General features: G+C 44.0%; 1 protein-coding gene across 1 annotated transcript in view; it reads left to right on the forward strand.

Moving 5' to 3' along the window:
• Positions 1-1,191: 1,191 nt before the first annotated feature.
• The window catches only part of LOC120944384 (Grid2 interacting protein), a 148,296-nt gene continuing 131,993 nt past the window's right edge, over positions 1,192-17,494 (forward strand). Inside the window, 3 exon segments of the mRNA XM_040358441.1 lie at positions 1,192-1,258; positions 6,896-7,479; positions 16,695-16,849. Coding sequence (XP_040214375.1) covers positions 1,192-1,258; positions 6,896-7,479; positions 16,695-16,849 — 806 coding nt within the window.

Here is a 17,494-nt window from a genome sequence, read left to right on the forward strand (position 1 = left end):
TTTAAAGTATATCTAACATCTGTGTCCCATTGTGGTGATCTCCCTTCACTTCCTGTCCTGTAGACTCAACAGGAAGTGGGAGGTAAACTTTCCAAATTGAAGACGAATACCATCTTGGAGCATTTCCCCCTCTATTCCTCAAAATGTAAAATTTTCTCTTATTGTCAGTCCCATGACCGTGGTCACTAATCAAATAGAGAAAGTGTTAATGTCTTTAATGGGGACACAGAGAGTAACAAAATCTAGCAAGGGTTCCAACCGTTCCTCACCCTATGAAAAACCTTTGCCTGTAGATACCCTTTAACAGAGTGTATCAAACCGTTCAGGTCTGGCTGTAGTTCTAAAGAGATGTATTGTGTTACGCCCCTACTGCAGTCATACAAAAATTCACACCATGGGACCAGTTAATTCAGAGGCTAATTAACTTACCAGTATGCTTTTGGAAAGAAACATGAACACATGGAGGAAGCCCACAGGAACACCCAGAGAACATCCATGCAGACTCTGGGCCAGATTCTCAAAATAGTTACGCCGGTGTATCTACAGATACACTGGCGCAATTCGAAATTCCCGCCGGCGTATCATTGTTTTGTATTCGCAAAACAAGATACGCCGGAATTAGGCTAGGATCCGACTGGTGTAAGTCACTTACACCGTCGGATCCTAAATGCAATACAACGCTGACCGCTAGGTGGCGTTTACGTTCAGGTCTCATTTGTTGTTCGTTTATGTCGTTTCCGTAAGCGTAAGGTTACTCCTGCTATATGAGGGGTAACCTTACGCCAGTCCGACGTATGCCATGTTAAGTATGGCGTCGGGTCCGCGTCGTCTTTTCCCGTCGGGTTAGTCGTTTTCGTAAGTCGTTCTTGAATATGACTTTACGTCAGTGACGCACACGTCGGCGTCATTGACGTTTTCCGTCGAGAACTGGAGCATGCGCACTGGGCTATTTTTAGCCCGGCGCATGCGCAGTTCGATCGGCACGGGGGCGCGCTTAATTTAAATATAAGCCGCCCCCTTTGAATTACACGGGGATACGCCGGGCCTTTTACACTACGCCGCCGCAAACTACGGAGCAAGTGCTTGAGGAATACGGCACTTGCTCCAGTAAGTTGCGGCGGCGTAGTGTAAATAGCTTACGCGATGCCGCCGCACATTCTTGGAGAATCTGGCCCTCTGTCTCTTGTGGGAATGCAGGATCCCAACAATGATAGACATCATGACCAGCTACTGAATTCCCTGGCTTTACTGGAAGCTGGTGCGTTGAACCATTTTCCCCTCCTCATATCTCTAGGGCTGGGGAAAGGGGGCAGGAGGGGCGGCTACCCTGGGCGCTGTGGTATCATGTGAGGTGGGGGGGTGCTCCATAGAGATAGCCTATCTACAAGCCGGTAGGAGTACTAGAAGAGGGGGAATTTTTGTTTGGGGAGAACTTTGGCTTACAAAGGGAATTTATGCTCAGTGGTAATTGTGCAGATTAGTGCTCAATTTTTTTTTTGGAGAGGAGGGAGGGGATTTTTGCTGACACAAACTGTTCATACACTTTTTGAGAAGGAGGGGGGCACCATTTGGCATCTTTGCCCTGGACGCTAGATGACCTTGTCTCGGCGCTGCCTGCGTTTTCTGAACACTTTCTGCTGATATTATACGCACGAGATGTCACCAGCACACCATGGGTCTCCAAAATTGGTTCCAAATTCAGCGATCACATCATTACAGCAAACAGCAACTTTTTCGGGCCACGAAGGACCCCTTCATCAGGCATGTGACCAAGGGGTCCTGCGTGGCTCTGAAAACGTTTGTTGTTTGCTGTCATGATGTGATCACTGAATAAAGCTTTGGACCCTATTTTGGAGACCCATGGTGTGCTGGTGACAACTTTTGCTCTGATTGTTCATGGTTCCAGCCGTTGCAATATTTTTTACTTTTTGCTGTAATAAATATCCCCCAAAAACATATATAACATTTTTTTTCCCTCAGTTTAGGCCGATACATATTCTTCTACCTATTTTTGGTAAAAAAAATCGCAATAAGCGTTTATCGATTGGTTTGTGCAAAATTTATAGCGTTTACAAAATAGGGGATAGTTTTATTGCATTTTTATTAATTATTTTTTTTTTACTACTAATGGCGGCGATCAGCAATTTTTTTTGTGACTGAGACATTATGGCGGACACTTCGGACAATTTTGACACATTTTTGGGACCATTGTCATTTTCACAGCAAAAAATTCATTTAAATTGCATTGTTTATTGTGAAAATGACAGTTGCAGTTTGGGAGTTAACCACAGGTGGCGCTGTAGGAGTTAGTGTTCACTTAGTGTGTGTTTACAACTGTAGGGGGGTGTGGCTGTAGGTCTGATGTCATCGATTGTGTCTCCCCTATAAAGGGGATGACACGATCGATGCGCCGCCACAGTGAAGCACGGGGAAGCCGTGTTATCTAGCTCATTTACATATTCAACACGTAAATCTATGGAAGCGCCCCTAGCAGCCAGCGTAAATATGCACCCTAGATACAACGGCGTACTAAGACTTACGTCGGTCGGCTGAAGCCATATTTCAGGCATATCTTGTTCCCAGAATACCGCGCAGAGATACGACGGCGCAACTTTTAAATTACGTGGCGTATCAATAGATACGCCAGCGTAACTCGTTCGTGAATCTGGCCCATAGTTTTTTTTCTCCCAAAGAAATAATTTAAACTGGCGTCGGCAAGCTGCCAATTGTGATCTAACCACTGATCAAGGGTAGGTGATGGGTAGATTATGTCCCTTCCTTGCTGTCCCCAGAACCTGGACAGCATTTAAAGGAACCAATCCCTTTTGCTCCTGCAGCAGCCGAAAGCAGGTTTCTACTCCTCTTGTCTTAAAATTGTCTTTAAAAACTGATTAGGTTGCTGAGTCCCTGCCAGGAGGAGGGAACTGAGCAGCTGAGTCTCTGATGGGAGATGGGAGCAGAGTAAGATGAGCTGCTGAGAAATTTGAGCCACCAGTGTTTCTGCTGTGAACTTGAGGATGAATTGCTCCACCATGCCTGTAGCTACATAGATCAATGAGAGCTTGTTTCAAAGGTCATTTATGGATTGCTAAGTGTATAGTATGTAAATACTTGATTGTACATATCCTGGCCTCACATTTGCTTTACGAGGGAAGCTACTAAACCGAATAGATGCTGGCAGTATCTTGGTCACGATAGAGCAAAGTTTAGTGCTTTTGTGATTCACTGACAGCTGTAGAGTGTTTATTTGCTATCCCTGAAGGTAGATATGATAGAGTTTGAGGCAGTTCACAACACACTCTTCTGGCACAGCTTGTCAGATCCTAAGGCTGTTTTGAATCATGCTGAATATAAGCATATGGCATTTTATTTTTTTTATTTTAGTAAATGATGTAATCAGAATGTTGGTGCACTTCGTGCTTTTACTACTCGGTAATTGCCAGCAGTGCTCACGGTGATTGTATTGCTATTCAAAATCACATTTAGTTAGTGACCATGCATTTAATTCCCAATTAATAAAGCTTATTTACCATGCTTATTAACTGGCCAAGCTGTTAATCCCACTTAAGCTTTTTGTTTTGTGAGGTGGGAGACACCACTACACTGCTTTCAGCATCTTCTGTATGGCTGCAAGTCCTTTGTTCCGTCCACTTGTGTATCCATTTGGCTTGTTGTGCCACGCCGCAGAATTCGCTCAGCAATTTATGGACTATACAGGGTGCGGCGGTGCCTCTATACACAGAGAGAAGCAATTACTTTTTGGTAGATCCGCTCATGAAACAGCAGCATGGTTTAAGTGTACGGAGGGTTCTCGTGGATCCAAGATATCGCGCTAAACATTTATGTAAGTAACATCCTCCTTGCGAACTTGATGCCCTTAAATTTATATAAATGCTATTTGACCACTTGCCTACTGGGCACTTTCACCCCCTTCCTGCCCAGGCCAATTTTCAGCTTTCAGCGCTCTCACACTTTGACAATTGCGCGGTCATGTTACACTGTAACCATGTGACATTTTTATTATTTTCTTCACAAAAATAGAACTTTGGTGGTATTTAATCACCTCTGGGGTTTTTATTTTTTACAACAAAGTGTTTCTGTCACCTGAAAAAAAATATTCCACCAAAAATCTAAAAAAAAATAAAAAAAAAATAAAAAATTTTTTACTCGCCCTAAATAGCTGTTGCTATGCGGAAGTGCCGAATCTGCCTCATGATCGTCCGCGGTGGATTCTCTTCCTCCTCCTACACTGGGTGTCTTCTTGTGAATGGGGCGCGCTGCATTCTGGGAACGGTGTGTGTCCCAGAAAGCAGCCGGCCCATTCACAAAGCGTCGCGCTGCTCGCGCATGCGCAGTAGGAAACGGGCAGTGAAGCCGTACGGCTTCACTGCCTGTTTCCCTTACTGTGGATGGCGGCGCTTGGAGCTGCTCGGCGGGGGCTGACATCGCTGGCGGCTAGGACAGGTAAGTGTCCTTATTAGAAGTCAGCATCTACAGTGTTAGTAGCTGCTGACTTTTAATTGTTTTTTTTTTGTAATGGAACATCTGCTTTAAGTAATTTTTCTCCTTTGCTGATAGGCTGCACTGATGGGCACTAATGAGGTGGCACTGATGAGGAGGCACGAATATGCCACACTGGTGGGCACTGACAGGTGGCACAAATAAACAGCACTGATGGGTACTCACTGGGCATTGATGGGTGGCACTGATGGGCAGCAATGATGGGCATTGATAGCCAGCACTGACTGGCATAACTAATGGGCACTGATTGGTGGCACTGGTGGGCACTGATTGCTGGCACTGGTGGGCATTGATTGCTGGCACTGGTGGTGCTTTATTGTAATCAGGGCACTGATGATCAGTGTCCTGATTAAATTTCTCGATGTCCCCTGCGAGGAGATGCCGCTGATCGGCTCTCCTCGCCACACACTCTGTCAGTGTGAGGCGATGAGAGACGATTAACTGAATTTTTTTATTTTACAGAGGTCCGTGCCGTGTCCTAGCAACACGATGTGGCCGTGATTGGCACGCTGCGTGCAAGAGCGGTCGATCTGGGACGACGTCATATGAGGGCAAGGCATAATTGCTAACCATTAAGCCACTATGACACCCCACTAGTACAAATAGAGAGGTTGGCTCCTCCCAGTAAGGACATAGGCAACAATAAAAACCTGACAGGGGTGTTATATCTCTTCGCTACACTATACTTAAATACATTTTGGCTTTAGGTGCTCTTTGAAGCGGAAGTAAACCCATTGATTTAAGACCCCTTTCACACTGGGGCGTTTTTCGGGCGTTTTTTAGGCGCTTTGGCGTTTAAAAAAAGCCTGTAAAGCGCCTGAAAGAAGCCTCATCTGCAATCCCAATGTGAAAGCCCAAGTGCTTTCAGAGGCCTTTCACACTGCCAGCGCCCGAAAAACGCTGGTAAAGCGCTGCTAAGACCCCTTTCACACTGAGGCGCTTTTCAGGCGCTTTGGCGTTAAAGCCCCCTTCCCATTGAGGAAGCTTTTTTTAGGAGCGGTGTATTAACCGCTCCTAAAGCGCTGCAAAGAAGCTGCATGCAGGACTTTTTTTGACGCCCTGCCAGCTCAGCGCCTCAGTGTGAAAGCACTCAGGCTTTCACATTGGGATTGCAGATGCAGCTTCTTTCAGGCGCTTTTTTTTAACGCTAAGACCACTTTCACACTGGGGTGTTTTTCAGGCGCTTTAGTGTGAAAGCACTCGAGCTTTCACATTGGGATTGCAGATGCAGCTTCTTTCAGGCGTTTTACAGGCGCTTTTTTTAACGCTAAAGCGCTTGAAAAATGCCCCAGTGTGAAAGGGCCCTAACAGTTTAAAAAACGATTTATTCCCTACACGTGACAGGAATGTAACTGTCACATTGGTTGTGTCCTCAACCAAACTGTTAAACCATCCAATGGCTGGTGTCATAACTGATCACATGTGCAGGACCATGGCAGTTGAAGATTAACAAAGGCCAAGATGGCAGCTTCCTTGGCTGGAAAACGATAGATGGGTTTACTTCCACTTTAACCATATTGCTGGTCAAAGACCAGAGCACTTTTTGCGATTCGGCACTGCGTCGCTTTCTCTAAAAATTGCGCGGTCGTGCGACGTGGCTCCCAAACAAAATTGGCGTCCTTTTTTCCCCACAAATAGAGATTTCTTTTGGTGGTATTTGATCACCTCTGCGGTTTTTCGTTTTTGCGCTATAAACAAAAATAGAGCGATAATTTTGAAAAAAAATTATATTTTTTTACTAGTAATGGCGGCGATCAGCGTTTTTTTTTCTTTTCGGTACTGCGACATTATGGCGGACACTTCGGACACTTTTGACACATTTTTGGTACCATCGGCATTTTTATAGCGATCAGTGCTATAAAAATGCATTGGATTACTATAAAAATGCCACTGGCAGTGAAGGGGTTATCACTAGGGGGCGGGGAAGGGGTTAAGTATGTTCCCTGGGTGTGTTCTAACTGTAGGGGGGGTGGCCTCACTAGGGGAAATGACTGATCTTCTGTTCATACATTGTATGAACAGAAGATCAGCACTTCTCCCCCTGACAGGACTGGGAACTGTGTGTTTACATACACAGCTCCCGGTCCTCGCTTTGTAACGAGCAATCGCGTGTGCCCGGCGGGGCACGCGCACGGGAGTCGGGGGGCGCCCCTAGTGGTCGGCAACCAGTTAATGTATATCTATAAGCAAATTGTTTTGTTTAATGACAGAATACGTGTCAGTTTTCTTCTCTCTCTGTCCCATTAGGGACATTCCCCTTTACTTCCTGTCATAGAGACACAACAGCAAATGACAGGGAATTTCTCCAAAGTAGGAGTAACTTTTTCTGTAATGTTTTGCATGCAGTAAAGCACTTTGTTTTCTGTCTTTACAGTTTCATCGATGCCAGTCACCAATGAAGGTTGGCCAGAGACGTTTGGCTTTGGGTTGGGTGGCACGGGCCCTTGTTACATCCTCTGGGTTGAGCCAGGAAGTAGCGCCCATGCAGCCGGTTTGCAGCCTGGAGACCAGATTCTGGAAGTGGAGGGAAAACCAGTGTCCTTTCTGTCCTGCGAGTCACTAATACAGCTTGGCCGGGAGTGTCTTACCGTACCACCGAGTATTGGGGTCATCTCCAGAGTTCAGAATGTGGCAGTGACCAGGAAAAGCCAAGAGGAGATTGGCTTGGCCCTGACTGGAGGGAGACCACTGGTGGTGGACAGTGTGGTTCCAGGTTCTCCTGCCTCCTATGCTGGGGTCAGAGCCGGAGACTACCTTCTGGAGATCAATGATGTTCCTGTGACTGATTTATCAGAGGCGGTCCAACTGATTTCTTCCAGTGCAGAGGACTTTCTCCGCCTGGGCCTTCTGTGTGTTGGCCGAAGACAGAGACACAGCAGAGTGTATAGTGCCAGTGGACGGGGATCAGAAACCACAAGCCAGACACAGAGACTGAAGGCTCAGGAGTTTAAACAGAAAGTAAGAGCAAGTTATTCTAAAGAGCTTGTTCAGTAAGGTAAAGAAAAAGTTTGCAAAGTGCAGGAACTCATAGCAGTCAATCAGAAATAATTTTCCATTAATGTGATTTAAACCTGAAAACTCTGGATTAATTAAAGTGGATGCAATCCTCTTTTTATTGTTCAGTGAAATAAAACAGACTTCCAGATAAAGACCAAAGTCCTTGCTTGAGTGACAGGTTATTTACATATCTCGTGCACTAGCTTGCAGACATGCACAGCTTCTGTAAAGTGCACCATTCACATCCCCCTCCCCTTTCCTCCTCTCCCGTCCAGCTCTCCCAGGATTGGCTGTCTTTCCTGTGTTTTGATTAAATGTTTTCAAAATATGGGGTGATCCACAATTCAGTGTAAACAGCCATCAGAATATACATAGACAAGAAGCTGTGCATGTCTGCAAGCTAGTGCACGAGATATGTAAATAACCTGTCACTCAAGCAAAGACTTTGGTCTTTATCTGGAAGTCTGTTTTATTTCACTGAACAATAAAAAGAGGATTGCTCAGCGCTGGATTAACTCTGTGTGGCAAGACTGGGCACAGATGATAGGAAATCTTAGGGCCAGATCCTCAAAAGGGATACGCCGGCGTATCTACTGATACGCCGTCGTATCCCTGTTCCTAACTATGGAACTGATCCACAGAATCAGTTTCCAAGAGATAGACAGAAGATCCGACATGTGTAAGGGACTTACACTGCCGGATCTTAGGATGCAGTACCGCATCCGCCGCTGGGGGCATTTCGCGTCGAAATGCCGCCTCGGGTATGCAAATTAGCACTTACGGAGATCCACGAAGCTTTTCAGCTTCGTTTTTTCTCCGTAAGTTTTAGTTTGCAATCGTAAAATTAGGGCTGCTTTTACAAAGTGTAAACTGTTTACACCTTGTAAAAGCAGACCCTTCTGTCCAGCGACGCGTTTTTTTTTTTGTTTTAAATTTTTTTTTCCCCGCCGTATCTTTTTTTTTTTCCGACGCAACTTTATTAACCCGGCGCGATCCACAAAGCTCGGCGTAACGTAATTTCGCGCTATGCACGTCGGGAAAATGACGTCACGAGCATGCGCAGTACGGCCGGCGCGGGAGAGCGCCTAATTTAAATGGGAATCGCCCACATTTGAAGAGGAACGCCTTGCGCCGGCGGAATTTAAGTTACACAGCCGAACATTTCTAGGTAAGTGCTTTGTGGATCGGGCACTTAGGTAGAAATTTTAAGGCAGTGTAACTTAAATGGGAATTTTTACGTTACGCCGGCTCTTTGTGGATCTGGCCCATTTTCTCTACATTGTGACATAAAAAAAAAAAAAAAATTTGGGTTTACATCCACTTTAAATATTTTCTAAGACTTTGCCACGTGGGAATATCTAAGCATACACCTGTGTGAGGGTCGTGTTTTTCCTGCACGTGATGCACAGGTGTTGAGTGCATTCACCTAGGCAGCAGTGTTAATTTTGGCAGCAAATTTCAATTTAGTTTTAGTCTTATGCTTTGTACACACGATCGGAATTTCCGCTGAAAAAAGTTTTTATTAGTAAAAAAAATGTAAAAACAAGGACAATACAACATGATTCTAAGATATCAGAATTCTAATTATCATAACAGATGTCCCATACTCTATATGCACTGATTGTTTTTTACACGCATAGAAATTCCAACACGTTTCGACTCCAAAGAGTCTTCTTCAGGGATCAAAAGATGAAGAGGACTTTTGTCCCATGAATAAGTATTTTTTGGAGTTGAAACGCATTGGGATTTCACAGTCAGTGAATATATGGGACACCTGCTATGATTATAATTCAGATTTATGCCTATTTTTTTTTAGAATCAAGTTGTATTGTATGATTTGTCCTTGTTTTTTGTACTAATAAAACGCAAGCGTTTTTATATTTATATCTGTGTTATGTTCGGTGCTTTAAAAATCCCATCCAAGGTTCAAGATTTCGTTTTAATTACAATAATGTGAGAACAGTGTTGTCGAGTAAAATCAATAGAAGGCCAGGACTCGGATCACAGGAGTGTTGAACTCTAAAGAGGTTTTCACATTTCTCTGCTGTGAGGAACCGTACAGCACAATACAATACAAGACTTCAAAACAGGTTCATGTTCTTTTATCTGTATCTCTTATTTCTGTTATTTACTGTGTGCTTGCTAGGCTATGATCCTCCTTCTATTCAACTGACACTTGCTGCACACAGGATCTGGAGATGGCAGAGGGGTACATATTTTTATACCTTAACCACTTGCAGAGCGAAGATTTCCCCCATAACCACTTAAGGACCCCTTCACGCCGATATACGTCAGCAGAATGGCACGGCTGGGCACAATCACGTACCTGTACGTGTCTCTTTAAGCCCAGCCGTGGGGTCGCGAGCGCGCTGCCGCCGGCGTGCTCTCGACCCGGTCCGAAGCTCCGTGACCGCGCCCGCAGGAACCGATCGCCACCGGTGTCCCGCAATAGGTCACCGGAGCTGAAGAACGGGGAGAGGTGTGTGTAAACACACCTTCCCTGTTCTTCTTTGTGGCAGTGTCATTGATCGCCTGTTCCCTGATATAGGCAAAGACGATCAATGACGTCACACGTTCAACCCCGCCCCCCTACAGTTAGAAACACATATGAGGTTACACTTAACCCCTACAGCGCCCCCTAGTGGTTAACTCCTTAACTGCAATTGTCATTTTCACAGTAACAGTGCATTTTTATAGCACTTTTTGCTGTGAAAATGACAATGGTCCCAAAAATGTGTCAAAATTGTCTGACAAGTCCGCCATAATGTCGTAGTCACAAAAAAAAATGCTGATCGCCGCCATTAGTAGTAAAAAAATAAATATTAATAAAAATGCAATAAAACTATCCCCTATTTTGTAAACGCTATAAATTTTGCGCAAACCAACCGATAAACGCTTATTGCGATTTTTTTTTTTTTTACCAAAAATATGTAGAAGAATACGTATCGGCCCAAACGTTTTTTTATATATTTTGGGGGATATTTATTTATTTATTATTATTATAGCAAAAAGTTAAAAATATTGCATTTTTTTCAAAATTGTCGCTCTATTTTTGTTTATAGCGCAAAAAATAGAAAACCGCAGAGGAGATCAAATACCACCAAAAGAAAGCTCTATTTGTAAAAAAAAAAGGATGACAATTTTGTTTGGGAGCCACATCGCACGACCGCGCAATTGTCAGTAAAAGCGACGCAGTGCCGAATCGCAAAAAGGGGCAAGGTCCTTAACCTGCATAATGGTCCGGGTCTTAAGTGGTTAATGACCAGGCCATATTTTGCGATACGACACTGCATCGCTTTAACTGACAATTGCGCGGTCGTGCGACACTGTACCCAAATTAAATTGACCTCCTTTTTCCCCACAAATAGAGCTTTCTTTTGGTGGTATTTGACCACCTCCTGCAATTTTTTTTTTTTTTTGCTATAAACAATAAAAGAGCGACAATTAAAAAAAAAAAAAAAATTTTTTTTTAACTTTTTGCTATAATAAATATCCCCCCAAAAAATGTAAATAAATACATTTCTTCATCAGTTTAGGCCGATATATATTCTTCTACATATTTATGGTAAAAAAAATCACAATAACGTATATTGATTGGCGCAAAAGTTATATTTTTTTACTAGTAATGGCGCCGATCTGCAATTTTTAGCGGGACTACGACATTGTGGCAGCTAGATCAGACACTTTTTTGGGACCAGTGACATTTATACAGTGATCAGTGCTATAAAAATGCACTGATTACTGTGTAAATGTCACTGGCAGGGAAGTGGTTAACACTAGGGGGGCGATTAAGGGGTTAAATGTGTTCCCTCATGTGTGTTTCTAACTGTGGGGGGATGGGACTGACTGGAGGAGACATATCACTGTTCCTAATCTTCTCCCCTGTCAGAACGGGGATCTGTCTGTTTGAGGGCAGCACAGTGGTGTAGTGGTTAGCACTTTCACCTAGCAGCAAAAGGGTCGCTGGTTCGAATCCCGACCACAACACCATCTGCTTGGAGTTTGCATGTTCTCCCTGTGTCTGCGTGGGTTTCCTCCGGGTACTCCGGTTTCCTCCCACACTCCAAAGACATGCTGGTAGGTTAATTGGATCCTGGCCAAATTGGCCCAGTATATATATGTATATATGTGTGTACGACTGTGTAAAATGTCGTAAAATGGGGTAAAATGACCGCACCAGCCAGAAAGACACTGGCTGCAAAAAGCGCCTAGAGGCGATTCAGTTCGCATGTTGTAGCGCTATACAAGTCATTCATTCATTCATTTACACTGACAGATTCCCGATCTGATTCTCGTGATTGCTATCACTGGTGGCCGGCAGAAATCGTGGCCGCCGGCCACGCGCATCGTATACTCCGCCGTTCTATTGCCCTTAAAGGTGCCGACGTATGCCTACGACGAATTGTGGGAACGAGCCGACCTGCCGCAGTATGACAGCGGCTGGTTGGCAAGTGGTTAAAGTATTTGTAAACCTCAGACATGAAATAAGAACAAAGCATATGCCGCCTATAGTGTGTACTTGTCACTGCTCCATCATAGCCCAGGTGGTGATGACACATGGGGCGGGGCTTCCAGAATACTTCACCCGGTGGCCCCGCCCCATGCCTATATAAGAAATTGTACACCACGGACCTAGCATTAGAGCGGGAGAGAGCCTTGAGAAGATTGGAGGAAGAACGGAGGGAGAAGACAGCGCAGAGAGGAGACCCAGCAGAGGCAGAAGACATCAGCGGAGAAAGGAGACCCGGCAGAAGAGGGAGAAGACAGCGCAGACAGAAGAACCAGAGAGGGGATAAAAACCGGAAGAGGGAGAAGAGCCGGAGAGGGGAGAAGAAATCGGAAGAGACACCAGAGCTGATTTAATAAATGTATTTGTCAAAAACCTGTGTACTGCTTTTAATTTTGCCCCTTTTTTTAAGGTGAATGGGTAGGGGTACAATGTACCACATGCTCATTCAAATAGGGTGGGGGGCCGGGATCTGGGGGCCTCCTTGTTAAAGGGGGCTTCCAGATTCCAATTAACCCCCTCGGAAGCAAACCCCAACAACTACCGGCCAGGGTTGTCAGGAAGAGGCCCTTGTCCTCATTAACATGAGGACAAAGGGATTTGGGGTGGGGGGCGCAGGGCCCCCCTTCCCCAAAGCACCCACATGCCCATGTTGAGGACATGTGGCTTGGTATGTTTCAGAGGGGGGGAGGGCACTCATCCCCACCCCCTTTCCTGACCTTCTGGGCTGCGTGCTCAGATAAGGGTCTGGTATAGAGTTTGGGGGGGGGGGGGGGGGCCCACGCCATTTTTTTGGGCATGGGGGTTCCCCTTAAAATCCATACCAGACCAAAGGGCCTGGTATGGTCTTGGAGGGGGAACCCCCATGCTGTTTTTATTTTATTTGGCATGGAGTTTCCCCTAAAGATTCACACCAGACACAAAGTGCCTGGTATTGTCGGGATCAAAGTCAGATCCCCATTCATTGAAGTCAAAGTAAAAAATAGAGATGATCAAATACCACAAGCTCTATTTGTGGGGAAAAAAGGACATCAATTTAATTTGGGTACAGCGCCGCACGACTGCGCAATTGTCAGTTAAAGTAACACAGTGCCATATCGCAAAAAATGGCCTGATCATGAGTGGACGGGTGGGGGATAAATCTTCTGGGGGGTGAAGTGGTTAGTTGAAGAATCCTCCTTGCTTCTCTTTAGGGTAAAGAAGAGTCAAGCATGAAAGGAGGTGACAAGGCATGACAAGTTGTGTCCCATAGCCTAGCAGTATTCCTATCATGTTATGGAATACTGCTACTCAAATTCTGGTCTGCTTGTAGCAGGTAAAATGCTACTCTGAGCTTGAATGCACCCACAGATACAAGATTACTTCCAGCAATAGGAAGCTTTTGGAGGTCCCAGATGCCCACGTAAACCTCTGCAGATATCACGTTGCTAGCCAACCCCAGGCGAATAGTTGAATAAACAGTATAATCTATACAAGGAAGACAAAGGGTGAAGAGCACCTGCTGAAGATCTAATTAATGCCTTTCAGGCTCAATATGTATTTGAAGATCCAAAAGGGGTTGCAGGATATGAAAACAAATATTTTCAATTAAAATATGAGAAAACATATTGCCAACAGTTTCAATCAATAAGCCCTTCATCAGTCTGAAAACAGATCTGTTACCACAATGAAAACATTCAATATATACTAGTAAGGCCAGGTATAATATGTTACAATCGATTTCTTTATTGATTTATATACAGTATATCAGGTGAAACCTAATAGAAATTATTAGAGAGTGAAGAAGAAAAGCTAGAGGTAGCTGTAACACTCCCACTTTATTGATTAAAACAAATAAAAAAGAATAATACATCCTAAAACAAATAATAATCCATAAAAATACATCATAAAACAAATAATAATCCATAAAAATACATCAGAAAAATAATTATAAATCGGATTCATGATTCAGACCTAATGGATGCAAGGCATTTAGTTTGTGAATCCAGAAAACTAATTTTTTTAATAATCAGTTTCCTATCGCCACTCTTTCCTAATTTGGTAATGGAATCTATAACTGTATATTTTAACTGGAACACCAAATGTCCCTTTTCAGTGAAGTGTCTCGCTAAAGGTTGTTTTATATGTTTAAGCCCCGGAAGGATTTGCCCCCTTAATGAGCAGGCCATCTTTTGCGATTCGGCACTGCGTCGCTTTAATTGGCAATTGCGCGGTCCTGCGACGTTGTACCCAAACAAAATTGATGTCCTTTTTTACTCACAAATAGAGCTTTCTTTTGGTGGTATTTGATCACCTCTGTGTTTTTTTTGCTATAAACAAACAGCGACAATTTTGAAAATAATAAATAAAATTTTTGTACTTTTTGCTATAATACATATTAAAAATAAAAAAAACGATTCATCAGTTTAGGCCGATATATATTCTTCTACATACTTTTGGTAAACAAAAATCGCAATAGGCTTATATTTGTTTGCCGCAGCTGGATCCAGGTCGCGACCCCTGGGATCCCCTAGGTCACGCTCCGCAGGGAGAGAGGGGAAGCAGCAAGCAGGACAAGCGATAGTGATGGGTAAGCCGAGGTCAGAGCAACAGGCAGACAAGGGTAACCGAGAGACAGGCAAAAGGTCAGGATCACAGGCAAACAGGAGAAGTCAGGGACGAGACAAAAACGGTACACAGGAAGATAATCGTAGTACACTGCAGACAGGAACTAAAGCTAACACAATGGTTGAACAGTACTGCAGGCCTGTAGTGCAACAGTTAATATAGACTTCCTGGGATGGCCTGGGTGGGGCCATACAGGAAGGAGAGGAGATAAGAAGGTAACCAGAACAGAGTCAGGCCTCTAATGGACAGATGGAGACAGGTAAGCTGCCAGACTATTGCATATCCATGACAATAAGGAGGTGAAGCCTCCATCAATCAACATGTAATATCCCACCCCCATTGTGTTTAGCTGGTTAGTGGGCATGGAGGAGGACGGAAGGAGCGGGCTGTCATTTACCATATGGGTGACTCAGTTGTGATAAGGAGGAAATACTAAGGGTTGAAAATACACTGAAAACTGAGCATGTGCAAAGCTGCCAACACTGCTCTGCAAAATCCCCAACTGTAGTGGGGACATGGACAGAAGGTGGAGATAGAGATTATTATTTGCCACCTTGTGTTGGTCTATCACATAAAATCCCAATAAAATACATTTATGTTTTTGGTTGTAACATGACAAAATGTGGAAAATTTCAAGGGGTGTGAATACTTTTTCAAGGCACTGTAGATGGATTGAAAATGTTAAAATACATAGAATGTATTGTTTCCATATTTCAAAGAAGACTTGGGGCACTCGTTAGACTTACGAGTATGCTATTGGAGATAAAAGTACAGAACAACCTTTAGCTTCAAACCCTCTTTGGATTTTAATGGATGATAGGAATTCAATTATAAATAAATTCTAACAGGACATTTTCAAAGAAGGACCTGCTATTGTCCATTTAATAGATAATATAAACTAAATGGAGATATTTTAGTTTGCACAGAGTTTAATACACAGCAGCCTGCCTGGGCTCAGTGACGGTCCCCAGAGGCAGGATGTGGCTGCGCATCCTCCCTTTATATCTTCCAAGGTGTTTTGTGATGGCTTTGCTGCCTTCCAGGCATCAGTAACATTTTACATGGTGTGATTGTCAGAATACAAAACAGACTGATGTGGAGATGAGAGATGAGAAGACGCACACTTGCATTTCTTTTTGCTTTCTATTCAATATTACAAAGACAAAGGGGACAAATAAAGACAGGTCACAAAAGGGCTGTGCTCATAGAAAATACTCTGGGCTTAGTGGTAAGGTATAGCGGTTTGTATATTTTGTCTTCCGTTATCATTGTCAGGACTAAAAAAATTATATATTTTATTGATATAAATATAAAATATTGCAAATTAGTATTTGTTTTTATATCAAACCAGCAAGTGACACTGTGAGCTCTTTTTTTTTATAGTGTCCAAATTTTTTGGGGAGAAAGCCTGCTTACAGAGCTCAATAGATCAAGCTGGAATTTACACACATGGGTGACTGAGCCCAGGCATTGACTCCTCACCCTCACTTTTAACTCTTTTCTACAGAGACAGAGGGGTTGATTTACTAAAACATCAGCATGCAAAAAAAAATCTGGCGCAGATTTGCATAAAAACCTATCCGCTTCCATTTTGTTTTTCTCAAAGCTTAAAGCGGTTGTAAACCCGCATATACATTATTTTTTTTTTTACACCTGCAAGGCAAAAGCCATAATGAGCTAGTATGCACCACATATTAGCTCATTATGAAATACTTACCTCGGAATGAGGTAGGGAACTTACCTGGTCCACGCCGAGCCGAGAGTGTCTTCCGGGTATCGCCGCTCCAGCGCTGTGATTGGCAATCAGCGGCGCATTGCGAGGGGAATATCTCCTAAACCGTACAGACCATTATCAGACCGTACAGACCATTATCCAGCTACAGCCTCTTTTCATAAATACTTTATTGAATTCTCACCAGTAAAAAATAAATAAAAAATACTATAGCTTACATTTTGTCCTTGACTTGGTTTTAATACCAAACTGTTTCTTGTAGAGAAAGTGATACTTCGTTTTGTCCTTTTCCTGATCTCTGCCTCTTTGCCCTCTGTCATTCTCTTCCAGCTTGATGAGGTCCTTGGAGATCAGCCGGCCCTGAAGGAGAAGGTGTTTGCGTTGTTAAAGCAGTATGCGCAGGAACGCAAGGTGGACCGTCTGGCGTATACGCTCCCCATGATACTGACCGAAGAGTCCCAGCACAGTCTGATTGACAGCATCAGGTAGAAAAGTCTTCCATTTGATCAGGATGCTATGTGTATGGTTTTGCCTTGCAGCGTTGGGGTTTTAAGTTTGCTCGCCATCTTCCAGAAATTTGTATGATCTCGACATTTTATGTGGATTTGCTCCTTGTGTTCTGACTCCACTTAACAAGCATATACTGGTTGTTTAAAGAGACTCTGCTGCTTTGCCCATCGGCATCAAATGACACCCACCCACTATTACTAACCAGTGGCGGCTGGTGCTCAAAATTTTTGGGGGGGCGCAAACGGAAATACAAAATTGCAGCCTCACTGTGCCCATCAAATGCAGCCACTGTGCCATCAATTGTCACCACTGTTCCATGCCATCAAACGCAGACACTGTGCCATCAATTCGCACCACTGTGCAATGCCATCAAACACAGCCACTGTGCCATCAATTGTAGTCACTGTGCCCATTTTTGCCACTGTGCCCTTTAATTGTCGCCACTGTGCCCATTCATGCCGCTGTGCAAATTGTCCCCACTGTTCCCATTGTCCCCACTATGCCTATTGTCGCCACTGTGCCCATTGATGTCACTGCGCCTTTTAATTGTCCCCACTGTGCCCATAAATGCCGCTGTGCCTATTGTCGCCACTGTGCCCATTGATGTCACTGTGCCCTTT

This window comes from Rana temporaria, chromosome 6 (genome assembly GCF_905171775.1).
Source record: "Rana temporaria chromosome 6, aRanTem1.1, whole genome shotgun sequence".
Classification (NCBI taxonomy): Eukaryota; Metazoa; Chordata; class Amphibia; order Anura; family Ranidae; genus Rana; species Rana temporaria.